At 39.4% G+C, this 19,537-nt stretch overlaps 1 protein-coding gene across 3 annotated transcripts; it reads right to left on the bottom strand.

Moving 5' to 3' along the window:
* Positions 1 to 140: 140 nt before the first annotated feature.
* Positions 141 to 19,183, bottom strand: dazap1 (DAZ associated protein 1). 3 transcript variants are annotated; one of them, XM_034147228.1, is made up of 12 exons: positions 19,060 to 19,183; positions 17,884 to 17,924; positions 16,431 to 16,597; positions 15,860 to 15,925; positions 14,587 to 14,694; positions 14,312 to 14,360; positions 10,613 to 10,695; positions 7,343 to 7,490; positions 7,181 to 7,213; positions 5,794 to 5,964; positions 5,066 to 5,230; positions 141 to 1,009 (listed from the first exon to the last, which is right to left on the bottom strand). In XM_034147228.1, the coding sequence occupies exons 1-12, from the start codon at positions 19,089 to 19,091 to the stop codon at positions 846 to 848; spliced, it is 1,227 nt and encodes a 408-aa protein (XP_034003119.1). In that variant the 5' UTR covers positions 19,092 to 19,183; the 3' UTR covers positions 141 to 845. The 3 variants fall into 3 exon arrangements, with proteins under 3 accessions (XP_034003119.1, XP_034003122.1, XP_034003121.1); XM_034147231.1 differs by having other exon boundaries at positions 5,794 to 5,943; XM_034147230.1 differs by having other exon boundaries at positions 14,587 to 14,691.
* Positions 19,184 to 19,537: the final 354 nt, after the last annotated feature.

Genomic DNA, 19,537 nt, shown 5'->3' with positions numbered 1-19,537 from the left:
TTTAGCTTGAAAAAAAACGGCTGATTCAATCTACTAAGAAATGATCAACCAATTGTTTCAGCTCTATTTTGTAGGTTTTACCCTTAAAACACCAGAAGCAAATACAAACACAACCAAATATAAACAACCGGGACAAAAACTGTATCCTTAAAACATTTATTTTTGTAATAATTTGTCCTTTTTTTCTTTTTGCGTAAGTGCAAAAAATGCACCCAAAAGAGCCACCTGAGGGAAGTCTACATCTTTAAATAAAAAAACAAGCAAAGTGTACATTAATAGTACAAAATTCTCTTTTTAAAAAATTGCACAGTTTGTGTATAATATATATATATATTCATAATCTCCATTTTAAACAAACTTTAAAGGCTCAGAAAGTAAACAAAACCACCAAATGAAAAATAAAAACATTTTTCCCTAGAATTTAAAGCTGAGGAAACTTGAGACCCTGTTTTCATTTGTGTCCACCGTAAATATACATATTTATATGCAAGTCTCTTTACATAATGTCTCTGTGCTAGTGTTTGACCAGACAATCAAAATTATTGCAAAGTAGTTTAGTCCTACTATAAAACATGGGATGGGGTGGGTGGGGGATAAAAGCTTCATTCTGCTGAATGTTCATAAAGTTATGCAAAAAATAAAACCTGGGTTTCTTTAGACCCATTTGACTTAACTGGAATCCCTGCTTTCACAAACGTTTCTGTTTCACAAACTGTGTGCAGTCAACATTCCCACAGAACAATCCAGAACTCCAGTTTTGCTTTTTAGCAAGAACACATTTCCCTGACTTCTATTTTTTTTTCTTTTTCTGCACTTTACACAGCTGCCCTGCCCAGAGGTGGTGGTCAGCGTCTATATGGGTGGAAGCCCTGTACGTTGTGGTTCTGCCCTCTGCCAAATGCAGTGGCAGTGGCCTGGGGGCCGGCGGGCTGTGCTGTCCCGTAGGAAGCCGTGGGCTGGCTGGGGTCTGCAAAGGTGTGGCTGAAGGCGGTCAGGTCCTGCCCGTACCCTGAGGACGACAGACGGGAGAGAGCAGAGGGAAAGAAGGACTTTAATGTCAGGGACACCGGACAGTGTTTGGGGAGAAGCCTTACTTCTTTACAAGTATTGCTAAGTAAAACAACTTTTAATGGAAAAGGCAAAATCCACCCGTCAACCTTTTCACTACACAATACATTTTTTAGATAAATAGTTTTGTTTGACAACAAAAGGAAATGTTTTAGAAACTCTACTGAAGCTGACATCAAAATGATTCTCCCAATTTTACTTTGTTTAGTAATTCAATCTTGACTATATCTATATTGTTTTAGCTATAGAGAGATCTAAAATATGTACTTTTTATTTTTTGGGCTTTGAAATGTGTTTGTGCTACAAGAACTGTGACACACCAAACAAATAAATAGATAAAGAAATTAAATATGCACCGCTAATAGCATGTTGTGTAAAAAATGTAAAGGTTTCATGGTGGATTTTCCCTCTAAATGCAAATACTGTATTCCTTCAATGAGCTCTTTAGTGTTGAACAATATTGTTAAAATGTATATAGACAAACTTGATAATTTCAGTTAATTTAAGAAGGCTTCATTGAGGAAAACAATCTCTAGATTCTCTTGATGATCAATGTTCTTCTATTCAGACACTGGATGGCACCATCTCCCTGCAAACAGACAGGGAAACCAAAGTGACACAAAGGGAAGGAAACTGATCTGACTGGAAAAAAGGCTGGGGCAACCCAAACTCCCCAGCCACTGTCCAAGCCAAAGGGACATTAAAGGGATGGGCGAAAAAAAACTGAGTGGTTTGCAACCAAATGGGTGGTAGAAACATCAGTTTGTAGTGATTTTGAAATTGTCCCTAATAATACTGGAGTTGGGACATTATAAATAATTGGAATGACAATACAAGAGACAGATAGAAAGACAGAAAGGAAAAAAATGGCAGGTAAAGTTAGAAAATACATCACATTTCTTTAGGGGTGTTCAAAGTGCTCCATGAGCGGAACATACACAGGTACTTGATGAACAGAGAGTGGTCCCAACAGGACCAATGGAAGAGAGGAATTGGAAAATGTATTGCTATTGTGTCCTTCTTTGAATCTTCTCTCCTTTCTCATCCCCTTAGCTATAATATGGAGACATTACATGGGGGGAAACAACGGGTGAATGGACTGCTGATGCATAAAGACAACTGAACCATGAACACATTTTCTGACAATTAGATCATCCTTGTATAATCTGCAAAGCAATGCGGACAGAGAGAGTGGACAAACGATGAGGACATGGTTAGTCTTGGTATAGTAAAGCTTCAGCCACTGAGGGAAATGACTGCTTTGGGCTCCGAATGATGCAAATCAATTTGAATGTCTTTTAAATCCACTCAGCTGACACTTGATGGCTGCTTTTTACTATACAAGAGTATACAATGTAATTTGTATGTACATGCAAAATGTACATGCAAAATACGAAAAACGTAGAGCAAAAGAAAAGAGGAAAAGAACCATGTTGCAGCTCTATAAACACTATAGTACTGAACAAATGCTACTGTTGTGGTTGGAGAAGACAATGCTGTCACCTACCTGCACTATATCCTCCCTGCTCATCCTGACCATTACTGTGAGAAGGACGCGTTGGTCCGTAGGCAGAGGGGTCCTGAAGGTAGTTACCCAAGCCTATCAGGGAGATGAGGAGACCAGGTTGACTGAACCCAGATACTGCTGGCCGACTACTTTACAAAGTTCCCCCCTTACTGAGCTTAAAGAGCTGCACAGTTATACTCATTCACTGCAACTGCACTACGCCTGGAGAGGCACCAATGCTTAGCCTTATCTGGAAGTCAAACAAAATGGAGTGTGAGTTTGTGAGCTATCGGCTAGTGCTCCTCACAAATCGTGCCCGCCTGGCCTCATGAAATTAAGTGAAATGTGCATGATATGTTAAATTGCAACGTGAAAAATGTGTTTTTCCTAACAATAAAATATTGGAAGAGGGAAGCAACTAGGGAGAGTAACGAGAAAAAAACATACCAGTGTTTTGCTTGTTGTAGTTATAAAATACGACTTGCATAGACGTCCCATTGCTGCCAGCCATTGACCAAAGAATGCCATAACCTAGAGAGATTTCCTATCTTCCAAGCAGTCATTGATTCAGAATGCTATGACAATCAACTTGAAATTGACTTGATGTATCGATGCATCGTAAGCACTGGTTATTCTCTAAACTCTACTTTCTTTTAATATCCTAAAGTAACCAAAAAGAACTTGTCTGGTTAGCTATAGTCTTGAAAATATATCGATTTCCTGTAACTATAGGGACAAACGTAAGTGAAGAAGTTGCTTTTGAGCTGTCAAAGTTGTGTTCTTGAATTACGTACAAAAAATAGTTTATTGTAATATATCACTGAATTAGGTTTTCGAATGTGAGTGTACTGTAATTTAAGTAAAGCCAGCGCCTGCCTGGAAGGTGGGAGTCATCAATAATATATGGTATGCATCATTAAAATGGCATCAATTGAAATATCAATGAATCAAACATGCAAAACCACTGGTTTGAAGTCAACTCTCCCCAAACTCCCTCACTTCACGTTGGCCAAACCTAACCTGAAACCAAACTTGCTAGATTTCTTCCCAATTTACTCATCTTAAAAAGCTAAAAATGTCATATCCAGTCCTTGCTATAGAGGAGTGTGATATCCGAAAAAATCGTTAGCGGTTATATATTTAAAAAAAAGTGTGTTGCTTCTGCGGCTTTAAATGCTGCCTGGACAGGTCAGGCAGTGAACACTAAATGCAAAAAGCTGGATGGAAGATAAGCACAAGCAGGAAACACTGAACAAGATGGGCACCTGTCATGACTATCCTGATCACATGACTGCTTTAAATGCAGATCCAGCAGTGTGAAGCAGCTGTAAGCCAAGAAAAATACCAGCCAGCCAAAAAAACTGAATGTAGCCTCAGAATGAACATCTGACTCTTATCCAATGTGTGTTTATGAGACTGAATGTGTGAATGTTGACTGAAGCATTTTCATATTCCATGGATGCTGGCTAGTTTTTACAGTATCTCTGTCTTCATGTGTATAGACCATGTCACTGGAGAACTACCTCACAATTATTTGAATCACAGAAATTAATAAAGCACATCAGTTTCTAGAAGTGGCTTGATGAAATCTGTTATTTTCAAGTCCTTTCACGCTGACTGAAATTAAGCCAAGAATTTACTGGCCCAGAAGAGATCCAGGAGGAATAATTATCATGGCAGAACACAGTCCAGCTAAAAGACCACAAAGACACTCACAGGAAGTAAAATCTACAGACACAATAGTCCAAAAATGACTTGCCAAGGAATCTACTGTATGACTTGTAATTTGTGCATGTATTTAAAAGGCAGAGGGTCTAACATGCAAAGCTCTGGTTTGATAAAATGATGGACATGTCGTCCGTTTTTGATAGGTAGCTTGGCAGGCTGGACATGCCTAATTCCAGAAATAAGGTTTCACAGGCGTAAAACTGTCATGCTGGGGCTCTTCTACGGCTGTCGTGCCAACATCAGGAAAAGAAGCCAGCAAAGTGATCAACAGGGAAGAAGAGAGAAGGTGTAGGTGGGATAATTACAAGGTAGGGATAATTGAACCACGTCAACTGTCTATTGCAGTCTGCCAGGAGAAGCTTTCACTCCCTTGAAAATACAAATAAAATAAAAATGCAAAACAAAAAACATTGCCAGGATGATCTAATTCAAACCTACACATATTTTTTCATCAATCCACAGAAACTTGAAAAACTTGAAAGAAATGACTGCTGAAGACTCCAGGCTATGAGGAATCTTCAGCAGCATCTTCGCTGCACAGCCCTCGGGCTTCATGTATGCAAGAAGCATGTATGCATGTGGAGCAGTTCAAGCTGAATGGTTCCAGGAACAAGCTTCTGCTTGTCTAAGAGTTTAGCATTTGAATGAGCTGTCGTTGCTTCCAATGAAAAATCCAGGGAAATGGGCAGGGCCGAGGGGAGAATAAAAACCAAATGGGAGGGAGAAGGCAGCAGACTGCTTAATGCACAATGCTTTTCTTACCATACTGGCAATAGGGGAAGTCAGGCTGCCCAATGGGAGCTTTGCTCGAGTCCTGAGTCGGTGTGGTGGCGGAAGCAAAGCCCAGAGGTGCAGTTCCTGGAGTTGTGGGCGGAGCAGGAACCTGTTGAGCGTAATGGTCTGCTGCGGGTGTGCTGAAACTGTAACCTGTTGGTGTGTAACAAGATCATCTTGCATCACATCATTCAGAAACCACCATGATTCAGAGGTATAAAGAATCAATGTTTTACATGCACATGTCTTTTGTAAATACAGATTGCTGGATTACATTGTGATTAATAGTTTTGTAACTGTAGTTTTGATCTGCTTTAACACTTTCCTAATATGTTGTCCATGATTAACAATATTAGTTTGGTAACAGGTTCAATTGTTGGAAGGATATAATACCCACACAGACTTTTTAGCATGATTTTATTTTAACGCTGGGTATCTGCGAGACATGCTGTCCATCTCTGATAAGGTGGAGGTTCCTCCCTTAACTTGGCAAGAGCAAAGCTGACGGGAAAACCTGACATAGATTCAACTAAAACATTTTAAACACCTATTTCAGTGTTGGTGATCCTAATTTTTATTTGTATGTCTTATTTTATACTTATATCCACCAAATCCACAGTGTTACCTTCTCTCTTACATATGCTATAGAAGTACTTTATGGTGATGTTAAATCAACACCACAGTGTAAGTAGTAACTGTGTCACAGTGTTACTGACCAAACTGAGGTGCGGTGCTGTAGCCTTGCTGAGGGAAGGCCTGAGGTGCAGCGAAGCCGCCTGCCGGGGTCGTGACCAGGAATCCGTTGAAAGGTGACGGAGGATGTGTGGGGTGACCGCGGCTTGCTGTCAGCTGAGGTGCATAGCCACCTGCTCCAACACAGAACAGATCTATTTTACAGAAATGTTTTAGATAAATGTTGGTTTCATATATTGAAATAAGTACAATAACTGTAATCACGAAAATAACTAACTGCCAACATGTATGGGTGTAAGTTTTGAACAGCTTAAAGGTAGGGTAGGTAAGAATGGAGAAACGCTCGAGTGCGCTAGAATTTGAAAGTATGCAGCCGAAAAAAATCTGCCCCTTCCTTCAGACTTCCTTACAGAGCCCCTCCTCCAACACACACGAACGCACACATGACCAATGAGGGCACGAGATAAGTTTGTGCACGAGATGGAAGGCTGACAGGCTGACAGGCCATCCAGTTATTTTAGCCGGGCCGGCTAAAATAATTGGTCGTGCTTTTTACAGCACCACGGCTTCCACAGATGACATTTTTGTATGTATTTATTGTCAAAGCATTTAATATATTCATTGCTATCGGGATGTTAAGAGCATTCCATGGAATATAACAAAAAGTGTTTCTGAAGTGAATTACCTACCCCACCTTTAACAAGAGAAATAACGTTGAAAAATAACTGGTTTGAGAAAGGGAATTTCTACAGCTGAATAAAACTGAAATATCTTCTGAGGGTAAACACCGCAGTGAGCATTGTGGGTTGAACTGGAGGTAGTGATATGAAACCGAGCTTGACCAATAGCAGAGGGAGGCTGGAAACTATTCAAGGCTGCCATCTGTCTCAAGCAGCAAATTACCAGCAGCCTCAGCCATTATGAATCAGTGATAACACGTGCTGTTAACGGTCATCAGACTACTGGCCACACAGAGAGCAGGCTCTTTTCTCTGACACAGACGTTTCAAGATAGGCACAAAATCTATCTGCAGTTTGATCAATTCACAGTTATGCAGCATACAGAAAGGCCAGTGACCATAAATACTTTTGTTTGACGTCTCCTGTTTTAGACATCATTTTGATATGAAAGAAAAAATCATCGAGATAATAGCAAATAATGTTACACCATTACAAGCGCAATATCAATACTTTGGATTTGGAATGTGAAAAATATTCAAATATTCTAATTACAAATAAAACATGAATATTGTAAAACCACACAACCAAATAATAACTACAATTGACTCTGGATCAGTTAAGAAAAATGTAATATCATACAATAGGTCAATAACTTTTAGAGGCCTACAAACAGAAAACCAACCAATTTTCTAAAATGTATTTTTGCTGTAAAGTGGAGACGAACACTTACCTAAGGGTTGGCCAGTAGTCGACACCCACACTCCTTCAGGAAGAGAAAAAAAACTTTAGACTAGGACAATAATTGAAATATGAAATGTTCAAAGATACAGTTTATCAATTCAACAGTGTTGAAGCAGCAGGTTCAACAGCTCTCGGACCTGCTCCCACTCACCCTGCGCCCCGTAAGGCTGCTGCCAGCCTGGGGCAGGCTGTGCTGTCCACCCATTGGCTGTGCTCAGGATGCCCCGGGGCACCCACTGGCCAGGGCCGACCTGGCCAGGAGCTTTGCTGTCACGAGGTTCAGCCTTCTTTACTTCCACCTGGACAAAGGACAAGGAGGACACATTTAGCAACACCAGTATAAGGTCCATAAAGTCCCTCGCCTAGACAGTCCTAACCTACCACTGATTATACATTTTTACATTGGGCCAGTTTGAAATCTTTTGCTTTATCTTTATTATTAATATTGGGCAACTATGGTAAATAATATTACTGTTTAGCCAGTACAGCTGTGCAGCTATGTGTCTCAGGTACTATGTATCAAGCAAGAATTTCACAGTAGCCAGAATCATAGTGCAAACACAGTAAATGTTACACATCGTTTTAAATGAATCATCTCCAGATCACAGCATCTTAAAATGTACCTGAGAAACATACATTTATTTTTTTATTCAAATAAATAGCCCCTAGGACATCTAATGGAAGGTCATGACTTACCTTTCTCTGGCTAATGCTTACAAAGAATCTCAAATGTATTTTATTTGGAATAAGTTTTAGGGGGGAAAATGAAGGTAGAGAGAAATTTGTATCTGAGTTCTCACAGAATAAATAAAGGTAAACATGCAGATAGAACAAATAAACAGTATTTTCTCTCAATATATACAATGAATCTTCATACTGTATCGAAGGTTGTTTTCAATTAAGTGACTGACCGAATTGGACCTGAATGTCAAACTGCTGCCGGAGGTGACCAATTACTGTGTGGGAATCAACGCCTTATACCATCAATTTATTAACATATGCCAACTGACTTTATCCATCCGCTGTCATTCTTAAATCTGACCTTGATGTATTGCTAATATCTATCGCTGTACTAGTAAATGCCACAAGTCAAGTATAAATATATTGCCCCAAAAACAAAAAATGTCCTTCCTGTAACTAGGCAAAGCTACCAGCAGTTAACCAGAGCAAAGAAACAGGCTGAGACTAAGGGGGGGCCAACCAGAAATAGACTGAGGGTTTGAGTTATTGGGGTCACCTTGCAGAAAGGAAACGAATCACAAATTCCTCCCGCTTTAAGGTGTTGCCACCTTCCCCAGCCTCCCCTCTTCCTTCTCTGTCGACCTAATTACATGCACATGTTTCCGGCAACGGCCCGCCGCCGCCAGCAGGTACCTGAGCACTTTCTCCCGTGGGCATCACAGCGACGAGTGATGGATACCATGACTTCTGTGCAGTCCCCAACAGCAGACTTGGGATTTGTTCCACAGTTTGATGTGCTCCAATTTCTAATTTTGTAGCTCATATCTCCCAGCCTCCCTCAAGTCCCAGCGTAAGGTAATGTCAAGTCAAGAACAATGGATTAAGGTAAGCCTCGATTCCTTCTGGAAACCAGGGCAAAGTCAAGGGGGGCGGGCTCCACTGGAGAGTATACAGGTAGGGCTGATTCTTTTACCTAGGAAATGGGATTTTTAGTGTATTAAGTGACATTTCAATTAAAATGTTTAGTGTTGCTCAAGATCATTAACCAAAATCCATCTTGAAATCAGTTCAGGAAAGTTGTTACGCTTCTTTGTCTAAAAAGAAACAACCAAAAATATAATAGTACAAATGAAAATATTAAGCTTTCATTCAATAGTTTGTTTAGATTACACATAGTAGGGCTAGGATTGTTAGTGCTAATAGCAAACCAATGGATCAACTCCAACCAGGCACGTTAGTTGTAAGTTATTCCCTATCTCTCTGTCTTCCATTTCCCGTTATATATCTACATCCACTCTCAAGAATGCCCCCAAATATACTTTAAAACATTGCTATTTCATTTAACAGAGATAATGTTAAGATCATCCTACAGAATCACTGGCTTCACTAACACAGAAATTCAAGAAGGAAAAATTCACTGCACACACTATTCAGTGCAGGAATACCACCCCAACAAGCCCTTATCAAAAGTAAAAAAACAAACACTGCTTTAACATTGTAAATAAAAACCATAAATAAATCCCAAGACATAAACAAAGGTCTTCTCAGTGTCAAGTATCGCAGACTGATTTAAAACACGTATGCAGCCATGTGAAGATCAAGGACAGAAATAGGATACATGTGATAATACGACTGACTACACTGTGTTTGACTTTGATCATTTTCCTATGCCCACAAAAGCTGCTTTAAAAGCTGCTAATTACAAAAAGTCTCTATTGGGGAAAAGAGGGATTTTTAGTGAATGGAAGCTTTAAAAGTGCCCCTAAGTGTCAGGACCAATCCTAGCATGTGTACCAAGTAGCACTTTATTTTTTTAATGGTTTGTTTTACTCAGCTGAGGTGCCAGGCATTAGGTGTTTTCCACTTGCAATAGAAGAATACAAGGACTGCCAGAGGGTTAGGAGGGGTGCTTAAATATAACGACATAATGAATTGATAGTGTTTTCCCGGATGGACAGCTTACCTGACGCTGTCTGAGTTCTCTTTGCGCAGTAAACGCCATCCATCTGGTACACCCAGTGAGTAAAAGCAAACATTTCAAAATGACTGATCCAAGCAGCGTTTTAGAGTAAATTGTCTTTTGTTATTTAGGAAATTGAAGGATACAGTATGGAGATTCTTCAACTGAGGTCACTGAGTTGAGCTTTTTTTTTTACTTTTCGAAAAGAAAAAAAGAAAAAGAAAAAGAAAAAGAAAACATGTTGACATGTAAGTGACCTGCCAACAAAAGATCAGAAATCAAAAGAAACGGAACTGAATTGACCAATCCTTTAGGTGATTTATATTCATGCAAATCCTATGAGCTTTGAATTTTAATTTTGCTTATATTTTAAATATGAAAACAGAAAATAATGTGACTTTAATATTTGATGTACAATCTTATGCACTCAGGACATCCTAAAGGAGTGGTCGATTTAAACAAAGCCTTAGGCGACTATAAAAAACTAATATAAGAGCATTAGTATAAATGTATTGTGCCTATATAAGCAATAGGTGTGAAGGTAGCAAATGTTTAGAGCCAAAACATATTATTATTAATAAAATAATAATAAGATGAGTAAATTAATAGGTGGCCTTGTGATTTTAGGATGTGTAAAGGCTAACTTTGTGCTATAAGATGCTGCAGTCACTAATGGGAAGCCACTGGAAAGTAAAGAAAATAAAACAGCATCATAATTCTCACTCTGTCGCCCAAGCCTCTGTTTGATCTTAAGGGTAAAATAAAACTACAACTACACACTTTTTTGCCCATGATGTCGTGAAAATGCATGTTGACAGCCTGGTCCACTGATTGTTCGGCCTCGAAAGTAATAAATCCAAAACCTAGCCAACGACCAAGAGTGAATCAAGGTAGCAGGGGGGTTGTGACAACACAAGATGAAGAACAGTATTGGGCTTCAGCAGAGTGAGGATCCGTCAAGACTGAGCAAGATGCTCCTGGGGTTCGGATGATGTCGCAGAACAAAGATCCAAGACTAAAGCCTGGGGGATCGGAGGAAACTTTGCTCTTTACTGTGCAAAAATTTGAAATATTTTGTCAAGATGACAATACAGGACTGCTTAACTGCTAAACATGAAGAATGATGAGTGCAGCATTTGACTTCATGTGAAATGTCACAAAAACATAAATTAAGTCCATTTCCCACTCTTTACCAATGATAAATGCCAATTGAATAATTGTGTTACTTCATGCTGTTTCATCCAAACCCCACCTTGATCTGTCCCTTGGTATTTTGCTGTGGAGCACACACTCGCAGCAGCCATTGTTAATGCATCACAAAACATGGAGAAACACAAACTGTAGAATGCCTAAAGCTTTCTCCAAGCTTTCCCAAATTCAGTATTTCACTTTTGAGTCAGCCAGGATAAGCCTAAAATGTACAATTAAAGTATTGATCACAACGGTAACACAAAGATATAGGCCACAACGGGTTTCCCAAAGTGACAAGTGCAGATTTTGATCAAGACTTTTATGGGGTGTATACAAAGTTCATCAACAACAACAAGAAGGAACGTTTCGGTCTAACATGTTGGCTCAGTAAACTCATCTGACAATCTGTAACAGAACTTTTATTAGCAGGTCGTGGTACGCTGCAGTGATCTACTTTCAATTTGATTTACTTCCACTTTGGCAGAATTGGGTTGTGTGCACATCTCTACTTGGGGACCTAACCTGAATCCAATTAAAGGTCCTACGAGACAACAGATTTTAGAGGGACCTCTAGTGCCACGCCAAGCAATCCCCAGCATCATGATCTATCACTATTAATAACATCTGTCAATGACCCGTCCTTGATGAGAATTTAAAACTAAGTCGCCACATTGGAGAGTTTAGTCTTTCACTCAAGTTAACATTTTAAGAATTGTTGGTCAAATCAGTTTTCAAATACTGATGATTGACAGCTAAGAAAAGATTGTTAATATTTTTCCCTCTTTTCAATCACAAATGAAATGGGATATTTTAAACACACAAATGACTGATTTTTGCAAACAATATTAGAAATTCAGTTTATATAACAAACTTTTAATTTGTTAATCGGTAAAATTGTTGTTTGATTTATTGATACAGAAAATCATTGTTAGTTGCAGCCCTAATCATGTGTTCTCTATATAATTATGTAATTGCATTATGATGTGATTACAGTATAGCTTTCTTGTAAGTTTTAAACCAAGAATGTGATTTAAAGTCATTTGATTCTTACGTCTTGATATTTGGAATATTGGTCTTATATTATGATAATGTGAATATCGTCCTTGGTAAACATCCATGCAAACATTTCAATTGTCGCATGGATCAAATATAAAGCTCAAATAATAGAATCAAGGAAATAATATCCTGCAGACAATTTTACAATTTGATGCAACTTTGTACACCTCCCATATAGACCAAGACCATTTTTTGAGTGCTTTTACATTTGGCCTGTACCTCTGTGCTACCAGTCAATGCACAGTAACCTAAAGGAGAAAAGACAAATCTTAAGAGACACCGTTAATCACATTCAAACCATTCACAAGGAGAAGGGGGGCAGAAGAAAGAAAAATAGAAAGGGCTTACTTACAAAATTACTTAACTTTCTAAATATAAGGAAAACACATACTACGCCATTTAAGATACATGTATAAGTTACATCTAAATCAAGGTAAAGAAAACTTATTCCAACATTGAAAGTTTATTGGTTTTAGTAAAAGAAAATGTTATACTAGTAGAGATACTGTTACTGTTGCAATACATCATGTTAAATTCAAATGACAAACTATTCTGAGTTTCGCCCAATAGAGAATGAATGGGGGTTTGAGAGGAGAGCGGTAATATATGTTGTGGGTCAGCGGCCGCTGCATCTTTGCTATGTAGGACAAACACAGATGAAACAACTGTGACTTCAAGGCAGCGGGCGGGGTCTGACACACTGCTGGTGGGTCTGATTCCCAGTGAGCACATCCATGCTAAAAGTGTTGGCACATGTCATAAACTCACATCACATTTATGATTAAATGGGTAAACTCCTCCGAGATTTGAATGGTCTGTCAGGAAATACGGTTAGAGCAAAGAAAAAACGCTTTAAAACGGTTCCATTGTTCTTGTGATAACAATGGACCTCCAGCCCCTTTGAAGGACATGCACCTCCCCTTAGATACTCAAACTGCTCTCAATATGCCAGATGCATGTTGTGATAAAGTACTATCATTTTTGGAGCACCTACTTTCCTACAACCTGCCTACTTTTCCTCAGTTAGTGACTTGGAGGTAGAAACTTTTTGCATTTAATACAAGTATGAGGATTCTTTATCATAATTCAGATTTTGCATTTCTTGAAAATATGATCAATCCTGCAAACCTATTTAAAAAACATCACTGAAGATTGACTGCCGGTTAGACCAAACAATGAATTAAGTGTTTAGGAAATGTGTGCGTAAAAAAACCTGTTTTCTTATATTTAAAAGACAAAAAATTGATTAAGAGATACATTCATTAAAATAAATGTAAGAAGCCCTATTTCAAGAATACTGAGGATACTATCTGAATTTGGTGTCAACACCACCTAAAACTAGAAATTCTTCATACATCCTTAAACAAATTTGAACGCCTCAGTGAGCTTTTTGGATCAGACAGATCTTCCTTAGGGTTTTCCTAACATTTATCCAGTGCACAATAAGCTGTGTTGATATATACTTTGATGTAGTAATACATGTATTGTATCAACCCATGAGAATACTCAGTTTCCAATGTAGTGAGTACAGCGGACATTACGCCCTTGAGGATGACCATCTTTTTTTGTTACATTTTAATCATTTCTGATGAAGATATCATCAAGTCATAACCGATCTGTGTTTTAACCAATACTGTTCACTAAAGGCTTTTAATATATATATTCCTTCTTGCTCTAGCTATTTTACAGAGTAGATTTGTGTTTAGGGAACATGCTAAGGTTGTCACACAAGGTCATGAAGGACATTGCATCAGTACAAATCAGAACCTGTGATTCCCGAAACATTTTCCGAATTGAGCATATGACACAGAAAGATGAGAGGTTTTAAAGGTGCCATCTACCATTGTATCGAGTCAGCAGATTACATTCATGTCAAATTGCAAAAATGTGTAACCACATGAAGGTATCGCCCTGATGCCCGTTTTAGAATGTCATGTATTTTACAGGAGAGCAGAGCATTAGGCATTAGACTGAGCTATTCATTCCTCCAGAAATATCAAGTAAGATTTCTCATTTGATTGTACACTGTGGTGACTTTGTACGGTTTGTAACGTTTCATCCAACATGCTTTCGTGTTTAATTGTGCGCCTTCACTACACATTAAAAGCCTGTTATGGCCTACAGTGTTTAAATTGAATTGAAGCTCTTTTCTCTTTGGGCCAGAATAGTTTGTCATGAGATTTAAGATGTAAGGTATGGAGAGGGGAGAGAAAAAACGGGATCAGCTTTTACCTCGGGGCCTCTGCTTCTCCGCATCATAGATCATTACCACCTCTGTGACCTTGAATGGGACAAAGGGAAACAGTGGCTCCATTAAGAAAACCAGACCAGGTCCATTTTTACTTCAATTAAATATTCTGACTCAATTTGATAAAATAATTAATTTTCCGATTCCAGCATAAACTTTAATTTATTTTATAGTGTAGTATTGACCCTGTTCAATGTCACATCCATTCAAGCATTCTTAATGATATTATTAACTGCATTATGCACTTGGCAATACTCACCACTCCGAATCTATTGAAATAGTCCCTGAGTTCAGGCTCGCCGCAGTTATGGGGGATTCCACCTACAAATATCTTCTTTGATTTATTGCTATCGGCTTTGCTGCCCTTCTGAAAGAAAACAATATGGATTTCAGTGTCTTTTAAAGGATCTCTCTGGGAAGGAGCCATCATCTATTCAGACAGTGCAGGAGAAATTAGGTTCTCCTCTTGCCCTGGGGTATAATTCTTAACATGTCATGTCAATGCAAACACTAGTCTCCACAGATCAGAGAGCACAGCTCCCTCCCCTTACTCTCAGCCACCAAGCATTTCAGCATTGCTGCGCACTGCACTCAAGCTGCAACGGCTAGAGGCTGCTTACGACAATGATTTTTAACAATTACATTGTCTGCTTTGTTAGTAAAACATTAAGAGGCAGCTACTCAGTAAAAGGAGGTCCAGCAGGAGGGAAAGAGCCACATTTATAAAAGCTTTTGACTTACAATCTATGCTTACAGCCAAATATATGACGTATAAAAAGGTTTTATGAACAGGAAAGGTGCAGTTGGTAAAAGCCTTTACGTCCAAAAGGACAACATGCCTATAATAAATCTGCAGAGGGATGTTGATCGACCCACAAATTACCCACATTGCTGCAGAGATTTCTGCCATTCAAAAATGCACTGCTGAAAGCAATTTTCTGAACCACACAAGCCTACTCGTCTCTAGTTTTACTTGTGGTATTTCAGTTTTATTCAATGAGGGAGGACAGATAATACACATTCCAGAGAAGTAACATAAAACTACTGCATTCAAAAAAAGGAGGCAAATGTGTCATTTGAAATTCAAACATTTTGCATGGTGATACAGGCCTATGACCTCTTCATTTTTGTTTCATCTGGGAAAATGTGACCTTATCATGTGTCAATCCCAGGACGGTGTAAACTGTACCAATTATCTCTTGATATAGTCGCAGTCCCTCGATCAAAAAAGAGGTTGAGGTTCATATATTCTTTAATGCTTCTGTGATTTAGCAAAAACCCAAATCTAATTTCTAGCATTCTCAAAGGTTTGAAAGCTTTGCACTGTAATCTTTTTCTATTTTTTGTGTTTTGTTGAAATGGCTCTCTACAGGGAATGTAGGTCAAAGTCAGACTAGTTTTATAGATGAAGTTCAAGGTCTCCTTGTGGGCTATGAAAGGAGTCTAACCTCAGGAGGAGGGGATGGAGACACTGACTGAGTCTTATTCCAGCAGAAACACCTAGCATAACCCAGTAGACATTGTTCTCTTACCCAGCCCTCCTTGGTTCGAGACTTTTCAGGTTGCATTCCTCTGGGAGTACATGGCTTCGGGTCAATCTGACAGCAGAGAGAGAGGAAGCGTTTGACATTAGCTCCAAATAAAGGCACCTTCAAATGTTCACCTTCACTGAATCCATTACAGTATATTGACTCGCCTAATAAATGTACTGACATTCATTTGAATATGCGGCCATAAAATGTTATGCTCTTCTTTTCCTCCTTCAACAGAACAAATGTGGCACTATGTCATTCATGGGGAGCTGACTGCATTGATGTTAATGCAGAAGGGAAGGGAACAACGGCTTCTCAGGGAAATCTACGTTCACTGCCAATTGTGCTAATTTGACACAAAACAGGTAAATCCTGAAAAAAAACATCCAAATTTGAATTGAAGTGAATTGAATTCGTGCTAATGTCTGCATGTCAGTGCTTCTCCTTGAATAACTTCTAACTACTCTGTATTGTGAAATCCAGTATGAGGTTTTTCATATTGTTCACACAAAGCACAGGCTGATTACTCAGGTTGATTTGATTATGTGCTCCTTTGATTTAAAATACTTACATTTCTTCCATCAAGATTATGCGGCTTTGTCTCCAGCACTGTCCGTACACAATTGGGGTCTTTGAATTTGACAAAGCCGAAGCCTCGCGACTGATTTGTAGCTTTGTCCTTCATGATGACACAATCTACTACTTCCCCATACTGTGAGAAGTAGTTTCTAAGTGTCTCTGAGAAGAGAAATAAATAAATTACACAACAGTATTGCTTCATTATATTAAGCATAGAAACATACAACAACTCAGCATAGGTGGTTTTATACATTTGAGATATATAAGCCCAGTTTCTATCCTGGACACAAAGAAGTGTACTCATGATTTATAGAGCTGATGCTTTCCTTTTGATAAATGATAGTAGGAAAATATGTACAGCAGCTCAACCTGCGCTAAAACAGGTGTTGGGGAAAACACACAAGCACCACTTCATGAAATTACACAATCCTCAAGTGACCTTGATTATATTTAATGGTAGTATTGGGAATGTTACCTTTTTCTAATGTGAAAACATAAAAACAACAATGCAGAAATATTCAAGCGACATATTGATGTTCAAGTGCAAACAAGGCACTGACAAACTCAATATTGAATAGCACTAAATATACACCCAACTACTGTGACTCCCGCACACACCCACAGCAAGGCCTGCAAGTTTGAACAAATGAGAAGCCACTTTTGAGAGTAATCGTAATCGCTTTTCTCATTGCTGGGAAGCCCTGGGGCATCGCTAGGGAAACAAGCTCAGGGTTACGCAGCGCTGTGGTTCAGATCCTAATGTTTTACAGTGCTGTTAACACAGACAAAGCCTTGCTCAAAGTCACACAATGGCTAACCAAGCATGAGCCAATAAGGGGCTTAAGACAAACTAGACCATCTCTGGGCAGTCTGGGAGGGGAATGCACACGCTGACCCAATAAAGACTGTCTGATGTACACTTCACTGACAGTGTTTGCAAATGATCACCAATAACAACAAAAAAATAAAAAAATCTCAATACCATATTTTAAACACAGGAAAGCGTAATGGCATTTGGATGTAGTTACTGTAACAGTGTGACATTAGAAATAACATAATATGAACAAAAACAAATAAGGCAACGCTTGATCAAAGAATAAATAAGTACGAACATTTATCTGTATGATCATCAAAGAGGCCAATCATCATACACCCTTATTTCAATCATTGTATAAATAACCTGCCATGTGCTAAATACCATACACTCATGAATACTGTCATGGAGGAGAAGGTAAAACACTTTGTATGTTTTTTGAATATTTGAATGTTTATAATTGTACCTAGCTCTCACATGTATTTAATAGCTAAATATTATCTGGTAATCCATAATGGCTTTCTTCAACACGCTACCAACCAGATCCTCCAGTCTGCAAGCAAATCCATGCAACCGTTACACAAAATCCTGTTAACCAAAAGCACAGGGTCTAAGCTTTAACTTGACTTACCTTGTGTGGTACTCCAGTCCAAGCCACCCACAAAAAGTTTACTGTAAAGAGTAGATAAAAAAATATTAAGTCAGTCAGGGGTTATCAATTAAATTTAGAATAAATGCACTGTAATACAAGTCACATACAAAAGGAATAACAAGCATTGAGACCGTTTGCCTGCACAGCAGCATTAAAAGACTAACTACACAGATAGAGGAGAAGAGTGACAGCACAGTTTAGGAGCCATAACGACGCTACAGCTGACTGAACAGATAAGTACACAGATATTACACAACATGAGGCAACGCTGCCACCAAAGCTGCTGCAGCTATACGCTCAGCCTCAGTTTAAAGGTCCGCGTTGAATGTGACTCATGTTGAGGTACAGTGCTGCTCGTGGATGTTACTTTGCTCTTCTGACACACACTGCATTAGCGTCGACAATAACAGTCTTTTTATGAACATCCTGCCACGTAAGTTACCCCGGGACAGAGCCGTAGCAAACACAGCACTCAGCTGACAAACTGGCTCCAGAGGATGCAGCAGCCTTCAGCGCTGAAGCCCCGAGCACAGTGCAGTCAGAGCGGACACAGCGGAGCGGCTGCCCGGCTCCCTGCCTGCGGATCGCGGAGCTCGGATGCTGGTTGTAAAACTGCAAGTTTAAGCCGCACTAATATCAAACTAGGTGGTCAGCTCATGACTGGTAGAGATCCGTGCTGAAACACACCAGCGGTGATGAAGCAGCAGTGGTCAAAGTGTAGGGTCGGTGCAGGATGCTCCATCCTCCAGCCGTGCCCGCTAAATGTCCTCACACTGGCCAAGTCGAGAAGAGGAGACTTTCGCTTCGCTGGCTTAGCTAAGCTAGCTCCGGTGCTAACTCGAAACAACACTGAAATAAGTAACTACACTTTCACACTTCACCTTGACAAGCTAAGTGGCAACACTCCAGATAAACGTGGTGTATTTCGTCTTAAGAAATAACAGTTACAACTGAGCTTATTTGATGACTACTTTCACTTTTTAGCCCTCTTTCCCCGGGCTAGCGATCCCACTGAGTTACTACAGCTAGCTTAGCCTGGTAGCTAACGTTAGCTGTCAGATGACAGCTTGACAAGAGAGCACGCTAATTATAAGTTATAACGTAGTTTACAGTGTCATGCGTCTGCAGCAGAAGGCGTTGTTAAATGCATCTTACCCGACTTCATCTCCGACTAAGTTGTTGTTCATTTCTGTGGCTTGCGTGGGGGACCGTAGGAGCTGTTACCGGCTTATTGCTTCAGTGCTGCCCCTCTCAGACTCACTGAGAGCGGAGGAAGGTCACTCCGCTTTTTGGTTCAAACTGCTCTGCGCAGTGACGACGCTGCAGGGGGCAGCGGCCTTTAAAGGAACATTACACCCAACCAGCACTCACTCTCTTTACTATTTATAACTGTACCAGGGGTACCTTACATCAGGAGGTTTTGTTATCAGGACATTGCTTTTACGAGGAAAACCCTGCAAAGAAACATCCCTCACAACAAAAAATGAAAATTAGAAATTGCTGTCAAGACATCAGAATCAGAATCAGAATACCTTTATTAGTCCCACAGAGGGGAAATGTACATTGTTACAGCAGAAAAGAGCCAAAGACAGCCTAATGTGACCTAAGCATGCATAAAAAAGTAATAAAGATT

Source organism: Trematomus bernacchii, unplaced genomic scaffold (assembly GCF_902827165.1).
Source record: "Trematomus bernacchii unplaced genomic scaffold, fTreBer1.1, whole genome shotgun sequence".
Classification (NCBI taxonomy): domain Eukaryota; kingdom Metazoa; phylum Chordata; class Actinopteri; order Perciformes; family Nototheniidae; genus Trematomus; species Trematomus bernacchii.
This window is presented reverse-complemented; position numbering and strand designations above follow the sequence as displayed.